This window comes from Strix aluco, chromosome W (genome assembly GCF_031877795.1).
Source record: "Strix aluco isolate bStrAlu1 chromosome W, bStrAlu1.hap1, whole genome shotgun sequence".
NCBI lineage: Eukaryota > Metazoa > Chordata > Aves > Strigiformes > Strigidae > Strix > Strix aluco.
This window is the reverse complement of record NC_133970.1, coordinates 20,056,581-20,073,526: the sequence shown is the minus strand read 5'-3', so window position 1 is coordinate 20,073,526 and position 16,946 is coordinate 20,056,581. Positions and strand designations below refer to the sequence as shown.

The window sequence follows — 16,946 nt, the reverse complement described above, 5'->3', positions numbered from 1 at the left end:
CTCCATCCCCTGCTAGATGCAAGAGGAAACATGGTAACAAGTGATGAGGAAAAGGCTGAGGTGATTAATGCCTTCTTTGCCTCAGTCTTTAATAACAAGACTAGTTGTACTGAGGGAATCCAACTCCGTCAGCCAGAAGACAGAGACTGGGAGAACGACCCCCCCATAATCCAGGAGGAGATAGTGATCTACTGCATCACATAGACACACACAAGTCTATGGGACCGGATGGGATACACCCGAGGGCGCTGACGGAGCAGGCTGGGGTGCTCGCCAAGCCGCTTTCCATCATTTACCAGCAGTCCTGGCTGACCGGGGAGGTCCCGACAGATTGGAAATTGGCCAATGTGACGCCCATCTATAAGAAGGGTCAGAAGGACGATCCAGGAAATTACAGGCCTGTCAGCTTGACTTCGGTGCCCGGGAAACTGATGGAGCAGCTCATCCTGAGTACCATCACACAACACATGCGGGACAACCAGATGATCAGGCCCAGTCAGCATGGGTTTATGAAAGGCGGGTCCTGCTTGACAAACCTGATCTCCTTCTACGACAGGGCGACCTGCTTATTGGATGAGGGAAAGGCTGTGGATGTTGTCTACCTTGACTTTAGTAAGGCCTTTGACATCATGAGTGGTGTCCCCCAGGGCTCGGTTTTGGGGCCACTCCTGTTTAACATCTTTATTGATGATCTAGACGAGGGGATCGAGTGCACCCTCAGTAAGTTTGCAGATGACACCAAGTTGGGTGGGAGTGTTGATCTGCTCGAGGGTAGGGAGGCTCTGCAGAGAGATCTGGACAGGCTGGAGCAATGGGCTGAGGCCAACTGGAGGAGTTTCAATAAGGCCAAATGCCGGGTGCTGAACTTGGGCCACAACAACCCCCAGCAGGGCTACAGGCTTGGGGAGGAGTGGCTGGAGAGCTGCCAGTCAGAGAGGGACCTGGGGGTGTTGATTGACAGCCAGCTGAACATGAAACAGCAGTGTGCCCAGGTGGCCAGAAGGCCAATGGCATCCTGGCTTGCATCAGAAATAGCGTGGCCAGCAGGGACAGGGAAGTGATCTTACCCCTGTACTCGGCACTGGTGAGGCCGCCCCTCGATGACTGTGTTCAGTTTTGGGCCCCTCACTACAAAAAGGACATTGAATTACTCGAGCGTGTCCAGAGAAGGGCAACGAAGCTGGAGAAGGGTCTGGAGCACATGTCGTACGAGGAGCGGCTGAGGGAACTGGGGTTGTTTTGTCTGGAGAAGAGAAGGCTGAGGGGTGACCTCATCACCCTCTACAACTACCTGAAAGGAGGTTGCAGAGAGCTGGGGATGAGTCTCTGTAACGAAATAACAAGCGATAGGACAAGAGGGAATGGCCTCAAGTTGTGCCAGGGAAGGTTTAGACGAGATATTAGGAAGTATTTCTTTACACAACAGGTTGTTAGGCGTTGGAATGGGCTGTCCAGGGTAGTGGTGGAGTCCCCATCCCTGGAGGTGTTTAAGAGTAGAGTCGACATAGCGCTGAGGGATATGGTGTAGTTGGGAACTGTCATAGTTAGGTTAATGGTTGGACTAGATGATCTTCAGGGTCCTTTCCAACCTAGGTGATTCTGTGATTCTGTGAAAATGTTATTTTATCAGCATTGTCTTGTGAAGTCTTTATTGTAGAAAATATTCAGTGGGCATAAAGGTTCATCAAATGCATAAATTCAAAATAATTTTATAGACCCTAACAGTAATATCTCTTCCTCTTCAGGGCTCAAATTTTACTGTCTTGCTTCTCATACCTACAGTTCTCCAGCCTTAAGGTCTTAGCCCCAGTGTCCACTTGAGACAAAAAAGGCCTTTCAAATGTCAAACATAAGTACAGTTACCATTTTCCTAACTTCCTTCTTCCAGATACTCAGACATTTCTGGGATCATAGCAGAGGAAGAAAAAAAAAAAAAAAAAAGCAAAGATGACAAATCCTGTGTTCCATTTCCCATCATTAAGTCTTGGGGTAACTTACTTTTTTGAGGTTATAAACAAAATGACAACAATAAGTATTTTCTTAATGCTTTTCTTCATGGCAAGCATGGCTAAACTTAGATTGCTCTGCCATTCCAGAGCAATCCCTTGCTCTGGAATAAAAGGGAGTCTGTTTATTATGATAGTCAAGGTGTTAGTGGCACCATACTTCCCCAACTAAGCAAGTGATTTAACCACCTTCTGAATGTGGAAAACCTAAGAATAATGACAATAGCAAATACTTTTTGTCTAGTGTGCCATGGCACAGTGAATTGGATCATATTAATCTTTGTATGCTGCCTAATGTAATGAATGTAGCATAGCAGATAAAATAAATCAAATCACTCTATTAGACTTTAAAGATGATAGCTCTTGTAAAGCAACTGATGTGAGAATATGTCAGTGCAGTAGATTTCAGATGTTTATTGAAGTCTAGAATATTTGAAACCCAACAAATGCATATGAAACAAGTGACTACAAATACAGTAGTATGCTTATTATTGACAAAGCTGTTGCCTGAAATGGAATTCAACTAAAATTTATGTTTTCTTTTTGTGCTCCAATAATTTTTTTCATTTCTGCAAGTGCTTACTAGAGACATTGGCTTGAACTTCAAAGCGTACCACTGCGAATGCTTTAGTGATTATCATGGTAGCTAGACTCAACTTTTAGTTATAAAAGTTCGGTAGTGCCTACCAAAGATCGTTTTGAGTTTCAGTGAGTTAGAATTTAATAATATGGATTCAAACAAATAGTATCCAAACACAATGTTTTCAACATTGTAATAAAAAGTTATGTTTATTTGGGTCAATTTTAAGGAAGGTTTTATGTTTATTCCTTGTATTTCTTTCAACTGCTTGCTCATTTTGAATGCTTGTAACAATTCACTTCATGTGATTCATTACTTGAGCCTCTAAAAAGTTGATCTGCTAATTATCTTTCAGTAAATGAGCATGGAGTTGCTGTAAGGGATGTAACCAGTTAGGAAGCTTATGAAGACATGCCTATTCCCTTTACTTAAAGCTATGTTCTTTTTTGTTTCTGCTTTGTTTGTTTGCTTTATGAAGGCGGAACACTCAATTCTCACTCAATATACAGAAGTTTAAATATGTTGCTTTATTTGATCATTGTGATGGCATTTGTAAATTAAAATTTTAAAAAAGATAGGCAAAAAAATGGTTCAGCAGCAAGGTTTTTTAAATTATTTTTTTATATCTGAAAAAGGGTTCAAGTGCCTTTATTTATAAAATAACATGTGACCTTCCCAAATATAGTGTTTATTCTATAAAAAATATAATGCATTTTCTTAAAGTTTACAAATAAATTCTTAAATTAGTGTGGTGAGTTGACCTTGGCTGGATGCCACGTGCCCACCAAGCCTCTCTATCACTTCCTTCCCTCAACTGGACAGGGGAGAGAAAATATGATGAAAGGCTTGTGAGTCGAGATAAGGACAGGGAGATCACTCAGCAATTACCGTCAAGGGAAAAATAGACTCAACTTGGGGAAATTAACTTAATTTACTGCCAGTCAAAATCGGAGTAGGACAATGAGAAATAAAAACAAATCTTAAAACACCTTCCCCCCACCTCTCCCTTCTTCCCAGGCTCAACTTCACTCATGGCTTCTCTACCTCCTCCCCCTGAGCAGTGCAGGGGGATGGGGAATGGGGGTTGTGGTCAGTTCATCACATGTTGTCTCTGCCGCTCCTTTCTCATTCTTCCCCTGCTCTAGTGTGGGGTCCCTCCCATGGGAGATAGTCCTCCATGAACTGCTCCAGCATAGGCTCCTCTCCATGGGGCCACAGGTCCTGCCAGGAGCCTGCTCCAGTGCAAACTCTCTACAGGGTCACAACCTCCTTCGGGTGCATCCACCTGCTCTGGCGTGGGGTCCTCCCTGGGCTGCAGGTGGCTATCTGCTCCACCGTGGGCCTCCATGGGCTGCAGGGGGACAACCTGCCTCACCATGGTCTTCACCACGGGCTGCAGGGGAATCTCTGCTCTGGTGCCTGGAGCACCTCCTCCCCCTCCTCCTTCACTGACCTTGGTGTCTGCAGAGTTGTTTCTCTCACATATTCTCACTCCTCTCTCTTCTGGCTGCTGTTCTGCAGCCATTTTTTTCCCCTTAAATATGTTATCGCAGAGGTGCTACTACTGTCACTGATGGGCTCAGCCTTGGCCAGTGGCAGGTCCATCTTGGAGCCGGCTGGCATTGGCTCTATCAGACATGGGGGCAGCTTCTGGCATCTTCTCATAGAAGCCACCCCTGTAGCCCCCCTGCTACCAAAACCTTGCCATGCAAACCCAATACGATTAGTTAAAAATTAAAGTAGCTTCTTCAAGAAATTTGTCTTCTGGATCATATTTTTATGTGTGCCCTCAACAGCAGAATAATGATCTTTGAAGAATAAACCTGCATTTATGAAAGGGGGGTGCTCCCATTAGTTTCTGTATTTATTCTCCATTAATTTTAATTATGTAGGATGTTTTCAGAGTCTGATAGGACAGCGTTAAGGACATTTGGGTATTATGACTGTAATTTTGAATTTGTAATCTGTTTGGATTTCTTTTAAGTTTAGCCTCTGTGAATACTTATGAGTTTTAGAGTTCTTAACACTTGTTCTTCAAATTATTAAAATGCTTCTCAATAATTGACATGTATTCATAATTTGAAATTAATGTTGCAGTTAATATCTGAAAAAAAAATCACATTAAATGTGTTTGGTTATGATAAAACAAATAACCCAAAACTAGAACAAAACTATAATTAACTTACTTTCTCTGTGTAGCCCACTGTTTGTGAACGGGAGCTCTGTGTATTTGCTTTCCAAACGTTAGGAGTGATGAATGAAGCTGCTGATGAAATTGCAACTGGGGCTCAGGTAGAATTATCTAATGTTTATTACATGTCTGATTTTCTATAGTATACTCAGTCTTCTTAATCTCTTCTAGTATTTATTTTGACTTGTATTCCCCATATGAGTACTCTTTGGTAAGTATTATTTATTTGTCCACTCTTATAGCTGTAAATACACTGTTTTATGCATGGCATTTTCAAACAGTACTAATGAGGTGCTTCCGTTGTTTTGCTTCCATGTAATTAAAGTAACCCTGTTTTCTTGTTCTGTTGTATTCAATTAGGTCACCTGGGTTGTTAATAAAGGCAGCCATTGTCATTTGGAGATAATTCCCATTTATTTTCACCTAATGAACCATTACTACTTTCATGCAATTAATAAGCTACTTCCTGTTCATGGTGTTAGGATGCAGCTATCCACTGAGCATCTGTTGTTTTGATCATTAAATAACAGTGGGAAAATCCTTACTGATGTTGCTACATAGGTGCTTCTGAGAAGCAGGGTGTATGAACTTGGGCTCAACTTCATGGTAATACATTTACACAGTTGCAGGCCTGTTGCCTTACCTGGCTGTGTATGCAGACTCCTGGTCTCCTTTGCAAATACTAATGCGGATGCCCTATTTTGAAACATTCATCACACTTGTAGGCATTATAAACTGTAAAGAAATCAGAGCACCATGGAGGAAGGAATCATTATTTTAAAAACTTAATTTTTTCAATATATGTGAGATATTTAGTAATTGGAGCTAACAGAATACTTTTAAACTGATGAAAATTGTCCATTCATGCTAAAGAAGCAGGGGAGAAGGGCAACAGTATGACTCACGGCAGTGCAGTTCCTTTTCCCTTTCATGATTCTTATTTTCATTCTGCTTCTCTAAAGGACCATCAATTTTTTTTTACTCCAAATGATCAGATACAATAGTAGATATATAATAACTTCTAGAACAGTTTCAGCTGTGAGATAAGATCTGATCCGTATGGAACTGTGGGAGGAACCAGGGATGCCTACTAAGTATGGCTCATCTCAGCTTTTCCTTTCTTTCATGGAAAAGTCTGTTTTCACACAGGAATGTTTTCAGAAGGCACAGAGAAACCGAGTGGAAATAAGCTAATTTACAGCTACATTTTTATGTAGCAACTTTGGATTTCATTATGAGCTGGATTTAGGTTTCACAGCTGCCAGAAAGCTGTATTCTCTCTGTTTTGCAATTGCTGTAGTCTATTTTTAACCTCTGACTTACAAATTTCAAAAAAATTATACAGAAATCTGTTGCTAAGTTGTATACGTGCCTATGTGCACATATGTGAATAATGTGAATGCATGCCCGTGTACATATTACATGCATGATCTTATGGTAAAACCTTGGAAATCACAGATAGTCAAAGCCATGTCATAATTTTGTACAACAGGAAGGAAGTAAGATGATCTCCCAGTGTGAGCCATGCAAATGACTGTTAAATCACTGCGCTGTTCTGGCTTTAGCAGAAGCAATGCTTGCTAGTGTTTCCATGATTACAGTCTTCAGGAGAACAGTGGGCAGTGGTACAGATTCACAATCCCTTCCTCTTTCTTGAGCAACATTTTTCACTGGCATCTACTGCACAAAGATACACAGTTTCAGCACAACTTCATTTCCCTAGAGAATTCATTTCATCCAGGAATTAGCACATGTACACAAGAGAAAGCAGGACTCCAAGCAATGTATTTGATGTGATAATACATTTAGGACCAGATACTGGTCCTGCTTATGCACCTGGAATAATGTACCAGGGCTGGACCCAAAGCCTGTTGAGGTCAATGGAAAAATTTCAGTCCTAAACTATGTCCTGTGGATAACATGGTTTGGGTAATATAGATAACAATGAAATATGGTATTACTGTAATGTGTAAAAAAAGTAGACTGGATGATACAATATGCAAGTACATATATTAAATAAATGTTTTTCTTTATCCCTAGGTGGTTGATCTGTTAGTATCCATGTGTAGGTCTGCATTAGAGTCACCTAGGAAAGTTGTCATTTTTGAGCCATATCCTTCTGTAGTTGATCCTAATGATCCTCAGATGCTGGCCTTTAACCCCAGAGTAAGTATTTATTTTTCATTAGGTCATATCTTGGTTTCAGTCATGCGTTTAGATTTCAAAGCAAAGCCTTCTTCTGGAGGAGTCTCCTTTACTGTAAGAGATACAGCTCCAGAATATAGCACAAGCGTGTGACTATTTTCAGAACTTTGTAGTTTTTTTAATTGTCTCTGAGAAGGTATTTGTGAATAAACTGTAAGTTACATTCAAATTTATGTTGAAGCCAAGAATTTCTTTTAGGGTATGAATTCTAGGTGCAAAATTTTGTATTCTTAGTGTCTTTCTCTCAGCATACACATTGGACACAAAGAGAAAGATGGCCACCTTTGGGAGGTGTAGACCACGTAGACTGGGGGATTTCCAGTCCATCTTTTTGTTCTTAAAGTGGTTATTGCGTTCATCTCATTTTCTCTTTGCAAACAATTATGTCCTTAAACTTAATTTTATCAAATGTTGGACATAACAGTCAAGTTGGCAAGACCCAAAGATGGGGAACAATGGGGCTCCTGAAGGCGACATGGCATGTGGAACTGGTGAAGCATGGACTGTTAAGCTCATCCGCTCAGAAAAGGTGGAGCCCTCTGGTAGCAGTTCCCAGTCAGAAGGTAGACAAGGGTCAGGGTGAGGCAGAGGGACAACTGAAGGACCTCTGAAGTTTTATAGAACTGTTAGCAAAGTAAAACACATCTGCTTATTTAGCATTTTATTTAAAATCTATTTGTTCACTGCATTATTTAACTTAATAGCATATTGTCCAAATAATTGGCAGAGCCTGTGTTTAGTTAAAAATATTTGTTTAAAAAGTGACCTAATTTTTTAAGTGAGTCACGTTGTTGTCTGTTGGGGATTCCAATGAAATTCAAAGAAAAAACATCATGATAATATTTTTTCAGGGAATTTTCCTGGACTATGAATGAGAGAGTCTGTGTGTAAGGTAGAAGGAAGCTATTGGTTAGAAATGTTTGAAAGGATTGGTTTGCTGAACATTTGTCCGAACTTTGGTTTTATACACACTCAAAGAATTCAGGTTTTTGTAGAGCCAAAGACCAATATTCTTTTAATTTATTTGCTTATTTTATGCTACATCAGAAGAAGAATTATGACCGAGTCATGAAAGCATTGGATAGTATCACTTCTATTAGAGAAATGACGCAGGTGAGTTTAAAAATCTTTACATAACTTAATTGCTATTTCTAGAACTAGGAAGATGTTTTTATTGCTTGCCTATGATGAGTGGGGAAGTCAATAGTATCATCTCTTTCCTATAGAGTTGTAATAATATTAAAATGTGTGTTAAAAATAATCAACCTAGAGTATCCATAATGTCAGTCAAATAAAAGTGATGAAGGAGAACTCAGATCTTTTGAAGTTTAAATAAGAGATAATAACAGCAAAATGGGACATTGTAACAAGATGATCACCAGCTGCTGCATTTCTGAAAATATCAGTCACACTGGGTCTTTCATTTCCAAAGCAAAAGAAATTGATTTTTGATGGTGTTCTGAATGATAGCTTTATTTCTATTATAACAAAACACTTGATCACCTAAGTATGGTTGGGGACTTGGAAAGTCGGGTGTCTTGGGATTACTATCATATGATTTCTCAGTATTCACAGTGGGACAGAATCTGATAGCTGTACTTATGTTTATTGTTACACTTTCTTTCCCAAACAGCCCAACTGATTATAAGTGATTATTGAAACCTCTCCCATGTACCTTGCTTTTCCAACTGTTATATAAATGTAACCTCACAAGAGTTTATGAAACTTATTCTATATGTATTTGTAAAGTACTTTGGGATTCTGGAATAAAGAATGAGGTGTATAGAGAGCAGTAACATACACCGAAAATTAAAATTCAGATATTTTTGTTACTTAATGTAACACCTTGTAAAAATTTTAAAAATCAGGTATTTCTGTTATCTAATATAATGTCTTTTAAAAAGAAAAATAACCACCATTTTGCTTTTTTTAAATGTTAAAATAATTCTTGGACTGAAGAGTTTTAAAGGGATGCTTTGTACTGTGATTGAAATCAAGAAAGGTTTTCAAAGGGATTATGAGACAGTATTTTACTTTACCAGTTTATACCATAAAACAGTTAACAAATTGGAGTGGATTATCTTGGGGTATTTTGAGAGACTTAATTTTGTGAAGTTCCAGTCCAATTTCTTATTCCAAGAGCCAAACATAAATAGACGTCTTCTGCTGTTCTCCCTGAGATCACCAATGTTTGCTATAATATACTCATTTTAATGATAATTATATGCTTATTATTTTATTCCAGGGAAAATAATTGCTATATTAATTCTTATTGTTGTCAAAACACATTTATAACTGTACAACGCTAAATGTCAGTAAAACTGTGATTTCAAGCCTAATAATGAGTCCCATGTATTCATTTTAATAGATGAAATCATGGGCAATGTAACATATAAAATTTAACCTTATGATTTCAACTAGAAATAAAGAACATAATTACTCTTTTCTAGGCACCTTACCTGGAAATAAAGAAGCAGATGGATAAACAAGACCCACTTGCACATCCTCTTCTACAGTGGTATAAAATTGACTCACATGAGATGACAATTATTAAAGTACCAAGTTGAATGAATAATCACTTCACCAGTTTAATTTGGTATAAACTCACCCAAAGAATTAACATCAGGGTTGACATTTGCAACTGCATGTCTTTCTGGACTGTTTCTGGACCTCATCTGGGCCCTCTGAAAACACTGGAAAGACTCCAGCTTATTTGTACGGCCTCAGATCTGATTTGTAGTCAAGATTTGGGTACTTCCATCTGATAGGTTCAAAGGCCTGCAGCTGGGTGCTTTGTGGTGGCCATTCATAACACATGTTTAAGAAGAAAAGTTCTGTTTGGTTATCATGTCTAATACATCTGTTTCTTATTTTAGGGTTATTTCTAGTAATAGATCGCATATTGTGAAGCTACCAGTGAATAGGGTAAGTGTCTGTGGGTTCTTTATTATTTTCTCATTTCTCATGGCTCATATTAGCATTTTAGTTGTGAGTCTCCTATCCAAATGTGTCTACATTCAAATTAATCATATGGGCTCCATTAATAGACAGGGGAGAGAAATAGGCAGTTTCAGGTCATGACTCACAGAATCATGTTGTGAATATCTAAAATAGGTCAAAGGAATAATGCTCATAAAAAGCCTATTTGAGGTGAGTAGCTCAAATGCAAGTGTCTACCTTGCAGTCATCTGACACTGGGTGAGAAGAATGTCACTATTTGTTTTGTTACCATATATTAGATACAGAATTGTACAAAAAGCAGTGCACACAAACATGATGTACCAGGAGATCAACATATGAGTACACTAAAAAGAATATAGCTCTAGAATTTTAGAGGGATGGTGCTGGGATTCATTTCTGGGTATGCATGCCTCTGATCCTCTGATTAAGGGTGTAGTAATATACAGCCTTTCAAATCTGAACTTTAATTCAAAGCCAGCTCTGACGAGAATACCATGATGACATTGTTCAATTTAACTACTTTACTAGAGCCATATTAGGCTGAAATATGTTTCAGAAACTTCCATATGTTTCATAAACTGAAGGACATTTTTACTGTTTGATTTCAGGTAAAAACTATAGTAATGAGACCAATTTCAACTTAGTTCATGTAGTTATTTAGATGCAGTCATATATTGTGTGAAACAGCATGATATCTTAAGAACTACCATTATGGAAATACAATGTTTTTGTGCTAATCAACTTCTTTTCACTTGTACACTGTTATATTTTACAGCAACTGAAGTTTATGCACACTCCCCACCAGTTCCTACTTCTCAGCAGTCCACCAGCCAAAGAATCCAATTTCCGAGCTGCTAAAAATCTCTACGGAAGTACCTTTGCATTTCAGTGAGTACATATATTCATATTAATCAAAGGTTACCAAAATGCCATGATATTTTTTGTTCTTGCCATTTGAGGTTTACAGCTGGGAATTTATTGTTTTAAAGGTTTACTGATTTCATTTTGCATTTTACACTGTGGATTTTAACACATTCTCTTTCACTTTTTCAGTGGTTCACACATTGAAAATTGGCATTCCATCCTGAGGAATGGCTTAGTTGTTGCTTCTAATACGAGGCTGCAGGTAAATAGTAGACTGAACAGACTTTAGCTAACTTGTGCACATTTGATTAGATATTAAGCTTAGGTGAGTTTTCAAGGGATGTGGTTCTGGTAGTCATATAGGTGATGAAAAGGGGTGATTTCAAATACTTTTATGTTTCCTGGAAAAGGTACTTTTCTGAAGCACTTAAAATGAAATAATGTGTCTGCTAAAATGGCTAAAAAATCCCATCGGTGGAATCAGTGTTTCAATTTCACATTGCACAGCAGCACCTCCAGGAGGCTTAGTTTAGTACTGCTTAAAAGCAGTCTTGGGGATTAAAATTTAGAGCTACAAAAACTGTGTCTATGTTATAGGATCCAAGAGCATACTAAGTTTACAGAAGCTGGGTTTACAGCATCTTCTCTTCTCCTCTGGTTTCCTTGGGAAGGGGATATGAGTGTCCTGGCCAGGAGGGAGCTATTGCAAACTTCAGTTCAGTTTCTCAGACTGTATCATCAGGAGACCACTATTGCAAAGTAGGCAGTATCAGAGGGACTGGGGAGCTGTAATTCAGAGTATTTTAGCATCAGGGTTTTGACAGCTCGTTCCCTGCAGCTGAGTCCATGATACCTTGGAGGAGGATCCCAGGGTGCTGACTAAGGATTGGGGAACAGGAAACACTGAAAAAAGGGAATAGAAATCTCAGCTGTTCCTCTCAGTGGTTTGAGTGTTTTTATTAGTATCTTTGTAAGATACTTTCCCAAGAAAGCAGGATTTACACACCAAAATTCACCAAAGTAAAACCCTTTGTTCATGCTTATTTTTTTATTCAGGGTTGAGATACTGGGAAGAGGATGAAGCAGTAAAGCCCTGTCTTATACAAGTCATAATTTTTAAATCTCTCACACAACTAGGGCATATCCTGAGCCCAGTTCATTCTGCTTACCCCAGTACTAACCAGTCAGGAAAAAATATCTACTCACCAAGGATCCTATACAACATTGTAGGATCTGGAGGAGTAAGAGTATGATTGCACATTCCTATGGGAGCTCTGGCACATTGCAGAAATAATGTAAATGTCATTGGGTCAGAGGAAAGAAATAAGGGTGAGCATGACTCTGAAGCCCAGTGGTCATAATATCTACCTGGGCAGGAGATACTCTGGGCTCTTGTTTGTGCTCCAACAACTACTTTGTTTGTTTTCTTTAAAGACTTTTCCACATAAAGCAGTCAGTCTCTGGAAGAGAAATGAAACCCATACTTCCTCTTTTCAAGACAAGAAAATGACCACAGTGCTAATAAAAAGTTCTCAGTTTTGCTGCTTAGCCCAAGCTCCATGACATGGAACAGTTGATGGTGAAGAGTCATCTTCCCTTTCCTCTCTTCTTTTCAGACAGCTGGTAGCTTGTAGCTAAAGCTCAGTTCTGCAGTAATGGGATATGCATGTCTGAATTGGCTCAGGCAAAAGCTTGATTGAACCCATTCCTCCAGTACTCAGGCTGAACTAGTGACTGAATTTTTATATAGCATATGAGCAGTGTTATCACCATCTCTTAATTTCTTACCAAAAAGAAAAGAAAAGCAGCTGTTGCTGATGATGATTCACAAAGGCTGGCTTAGGCTGTGGTTCCTGCCAAGGTTTTGATGTGAGACACATGCTGAGCTTGCTCAGCCTTGTTAAGGCTAAGGTGTATCGGGCCATCTACAAAAGCACCCTCTGTAGGCATCCTCCATGGTAATGTTAGATTTAAAAACAGAAAATGGAATTTTATATATAAATCTGATGTAAAATGATCTTTGGGCATTTGGACATGGTTTCCAGAATATACAGTATCTTAGTTGTATATTCACAGCATGATTTTTTTAAAGACTTCTTTGAACACCATTTACTACCAGACAATAAATTAGTGCAGTGGGGCAGATGCTTATCTACATTAGGACCTGTGCCTATCATTATTATTTTGTCCAGATAACCAAATTAATGTTAAACAATCACTCCACTCTTTTTCAGCTCCATGGTGCAATGTTTGGAAGTGGAATCTACCTTAGTCCATTGTCAAGCATATCATTTGGTTACTCAGGTGATATTTATAAATCACTCTAAAGTTGGACTATATTTCATGGGGGGGTATCTTAGTCTACTGCTTTTCTTACCACCTTCACTGTTTACAACACTGTAGTAATTTTTATCTTTGTAGGCCAAGATTTAATTTATTTTAAAAAGAGAAAGAAGCTCCCTTATTAAATACCTGTCCTCATTTTCCAAAGTACTGAGTATCTTGACACTGTGCTTGAAGTAAATAGTAGCTAATACTGGATGCTGTGTGTAATGGAGCAGGTCTGGATTATGCAATAGAAATCCAACTTTTTGTTTGTGTTTTTGTCAGTATCTGCCTAAGTCCATCTAACATTATGTATGGATTCATGGGCTTTTAGGACCTGATCTGACAAAACAAGTATTCATCGATAGACATGTTCAACTGTGTATGTTTAAGAATATTATGAAGTACCGCCATGTCAGGGTTACACAGAAAGTACAGGCCAGTGTGTTTATTTTAGCATAAGGGGAGGGAACATAATTTCTCCCATTAATAAATCCAAAAGTGAGTGATGCAGAGTTTTTCATGTAAGAATAAAATCCTAAATAGAAGCACAATAGAAACATGATACACCAATGTGTATATTAAGAAACTTTTGTAAAGATTTTAAATTACAGTGACTTTTTCCTTTAGTTATGTTGTATTTACCACTTCATAGAATCATAGAACAGTTTGAGTTGGAAGGGAACTTAAAGATCATCTAGTTCCAACGCCCTGCCACAGGCAGGGACACCTTCCACTAGACCAGGTTGCTCAAAGCCTCATCCAAACTGGCCTTGAACACTTCCAGGGAGGGGGCAGCCACAGCTTCTCTGGGCAACCTGTGCCAGTGTCTCACCACCCTTACAGTAAAGCATTTCTTCCTTATATCTGATCTAAATCTACCCTCTTTCAGTTTAAAACCATTACCCTTGTCCTAACACTACACTCCCTGATAAAGAGTCCCTCCCCATCTTTCCTGTAGCCCCCTTTAAGTACTGAAAGGCTGCTATAAGGCCTCCCCGGAGCCTTCTCTTCTCTAGGCTGAACAACCCCAACTCTCTTAGCCTGCCCTCATAAGGGAGGTGCTCCAGCCCCCTCATCATCTTCATGGCCTCCTCTGGACCCGCTTGAGCAGGTTCATCTCCTTCTTATGTTGGGGGCCTGTCACGTCCCGCTCAGACGAGGGGGACAAGTGACTCAGATTCGCAAATCCCCAATGGAGCGGACAACAAGTCTCCAAGTCTAAACATTTATTAACTACTCACAATGTACTAATTGAACACACAATAGTTGGCTAAGTATATAGCAAGTTGTGGCAAGCAATACAATATGCCTTGCATTTCTTAATGGGAAAGGGAAAAGAGGGAGATAGAGGGAATGGGGAAATACAGATCACCGGTCTGGGTTTCTGTGCTGATCCCGCCATCGAGGGTTCCAGGAGGCACAGGAGACATCCGTCTTTTTCGCTGGCATCCATCTTCTTCGCTTCACTGCACTCTCTCTCCGGCCCCGGGCCCCCCTCGCTTCTTGATTTATACCCACTTTCCTTGGGTCCGTCCCCTAGGTCGACCCACATACCTACATATCCCATGTACGGGGAGGGGTAAGGTGTTTCATGGGATGATGTAATTAGCATGATCATGTTAGCCCTCGTTAGCATATTGAGGGGTGTTAACTTTAATATGCATTTCGTGGATAATGAAGCAAAGGTCATTCACCGGACAGATGGCCCTTGAAATTTGTCCAGGTGCACCAGAGCAGAGCCATCCTGTCTCCACAGGGCTCCCTCCTCCAGTCCCATCTTGTGTTATTGGGGCAGCCTTATCAGCTTCGACCTCCACAGAATGCACCCTGTGACTCATAGTTTTGTCTTGCGAGTGTTTGAGGCATTTCTTCGATCAGTCTCAACTTTTGCTTTCTCAGGCTGTTTTTCTTAGTTTCTCACAGGCCTGGTTTCTCGTCTCTCACATCCCACCCCGTGACTCAAACACTCCAAATTCTTCTTTGACCGTTGTGATCTCAAAAGGTATAGGGAAAAGGAAGACAGAAGGTGAGAGAGCATATAGCTAACTGCTGCAAGGCATACTATTAAAAGCAAAAATTTGCATAATATCACAATACTAATATTTACAAGCCATCTTCCCCACCCCGTGAGTTCTGAGGATCCCAGTGATATGACCTATGACCCAGGGTTCCATCCATCAAACCAGTCCATCAGTCAAAAAAAGTTCTCACTTCCTGTTGGTGATCTTCATCATGGCATGGGTCTCCTCTATAGAGGTGGTGGCATTGTGGATGGTGATGCAGCATTCTCCCTCAGTTAGATTCAGCACACCGCACAGTCCGTGTTCCTTCAGCAACGCTAGCTGGATTCTGCAACGCCATCTTAGATGCTTGTTGGGTCTGCACCTTTAATTCCTTAAAGGCATATCTTGTTAGTACATATAATTGCTAAGTTAAATTTTCTAAAACTATTTGAGGTTACACAATCACATTAGCAGGTCTATAAGGATTTAAATGGGAATACAATTTAATATTCAGGTACAATTCATTAATGCTTAATTTGTGGGATCAGACCCCTCCAGCTAGTCTTTGATTACTTCATCTTGCTGTTGGTGGATGTGGTGTTGTCAGGACCACATCCAGTTATATGAGCTAGCACTGTGATCTGTTTGGTATTTGCAAGCACCAGTTTGCAGTCACAGGTGGCTCACAGGCTTCCTTTATTTTGGAGGTGATTCCCAATAAGGTAACTTAAGGCACAACTCCAGGTTAGCCTTCCAATAAGTGAACTCATTAAATGTACCTGTAAAATTTCCTGGATTGTTGATTGTAATTGATTGGCAATGATTTATTCCACACTCAGCAGGTATGATTCCACACATTATATAATAATGTAAGCAGATTACAAATAATAACTAGCCAATAATGCCTACAACCATTGAAAGTGCTAAAAGTAACATAGGTCTCCTGTTGTCCAGGATCAATGCCCTGTAAAACAAATGTATACATAACAAAACAATGATGGTTAGAAAGAAGGGACAATCCCCCTGGTATTGATGTGGTATTCTTTCCCATGGGCATCAGTAGCCACCCATGAACAAATACTGATGGGAGTTTTTAGGGTTAGGGGTACTTGCCCCACGGTGGGCAAGTCTACTAGAACAGGTTGTCCAGGAAAATGGAGTGGGTTTGCAGGGTCTTTAGTCTCTTTTTTCCTGGCGAGTATGGACGGAGGCTTAGGACAGAACGCGGTAAGCCGTGGGCATCCATTAATTCCCCACTGGCTGTTTATCTTTATTACTTCATCTGGCACCTGTTGTGGCCATCCTGGTTCGAGGGGTTTTAGGGCCTGCTTTAGAAGTCCGTTGGTGCGTTCCACAATCCCATTTGCTCGGGGATAGTATGGAGTATGGAAAATCCACTGAATTCCTTCATCTTGAGCCCACTCCTGAACTACCCCGGCAGTAAAGTGACTACCATTGTCTGATTGGATCGATTTGGGCTTAGGCAAGCAGCTAAACCAACGTTTTAACCCCTTCACCGTATTTTCTGCAGTTGCTCGAGATACAGCTTCTGCTTGGGTTAGGCCCGACACTATTTCCACCCCCACCAATACATAGCGTTTTCCCTCAGAGAGCCGGAAAGGGCCAATATAATCCACCTGCCAGGCGTCCCATAGTCCCTTGTTGTCCCTTAGGTGTAGGGATTGGTCCTTAAGAGGGTTGTGCTCTCCCAACCGAGTACGACATAGACTACACGCTGAAATAATGGTATTGCACAATTCCCTGGTTACAGACCATCCTCTGCTTATTGCCTCTTTAAACAAATCTTT

At 40.1% G+C, this 16,946-nt stretch overlaps 1 protein-coding gene across 1 annotated transcript in view; it reads left to right on the top strand.

The window, feature by feature from the left end:
- LOC141917773 (protein mono-ADP-ribosyltransferase PARP8-like) overlaps nucleotides 1-16,946 on the top strand; it is a 202,622-nt gene that overhangs the window by 165,502 nt on the left and 20,174 nt on the right. Inside the window, 8 exon segments of the mRNA XM_074811265.1 lie at nucleotides 4,786-4,878; nucleotides 6,818-6,943; nucleotides 8,030-8,095; nucleotides 9,433-9,500; nucleotides 9,859-9,907; nucleotides 10,719-10,831; nucleotides 10,997-11,069; nucleotides 13,042-13,111. Of these exon segments, the coding sequence (XP_074667366.1) occupies nucleotides 4,786-4,878; nucleotides 6,818-6,943; nucleotides 8,030-8,095; nucleotides 9,433-9,500; nucleotides 9,859-9,907; nucleotides 10,719-10,831; nucleotides 10,997-11,069; nucleotides 13,042-13,111 (658 nt within the window).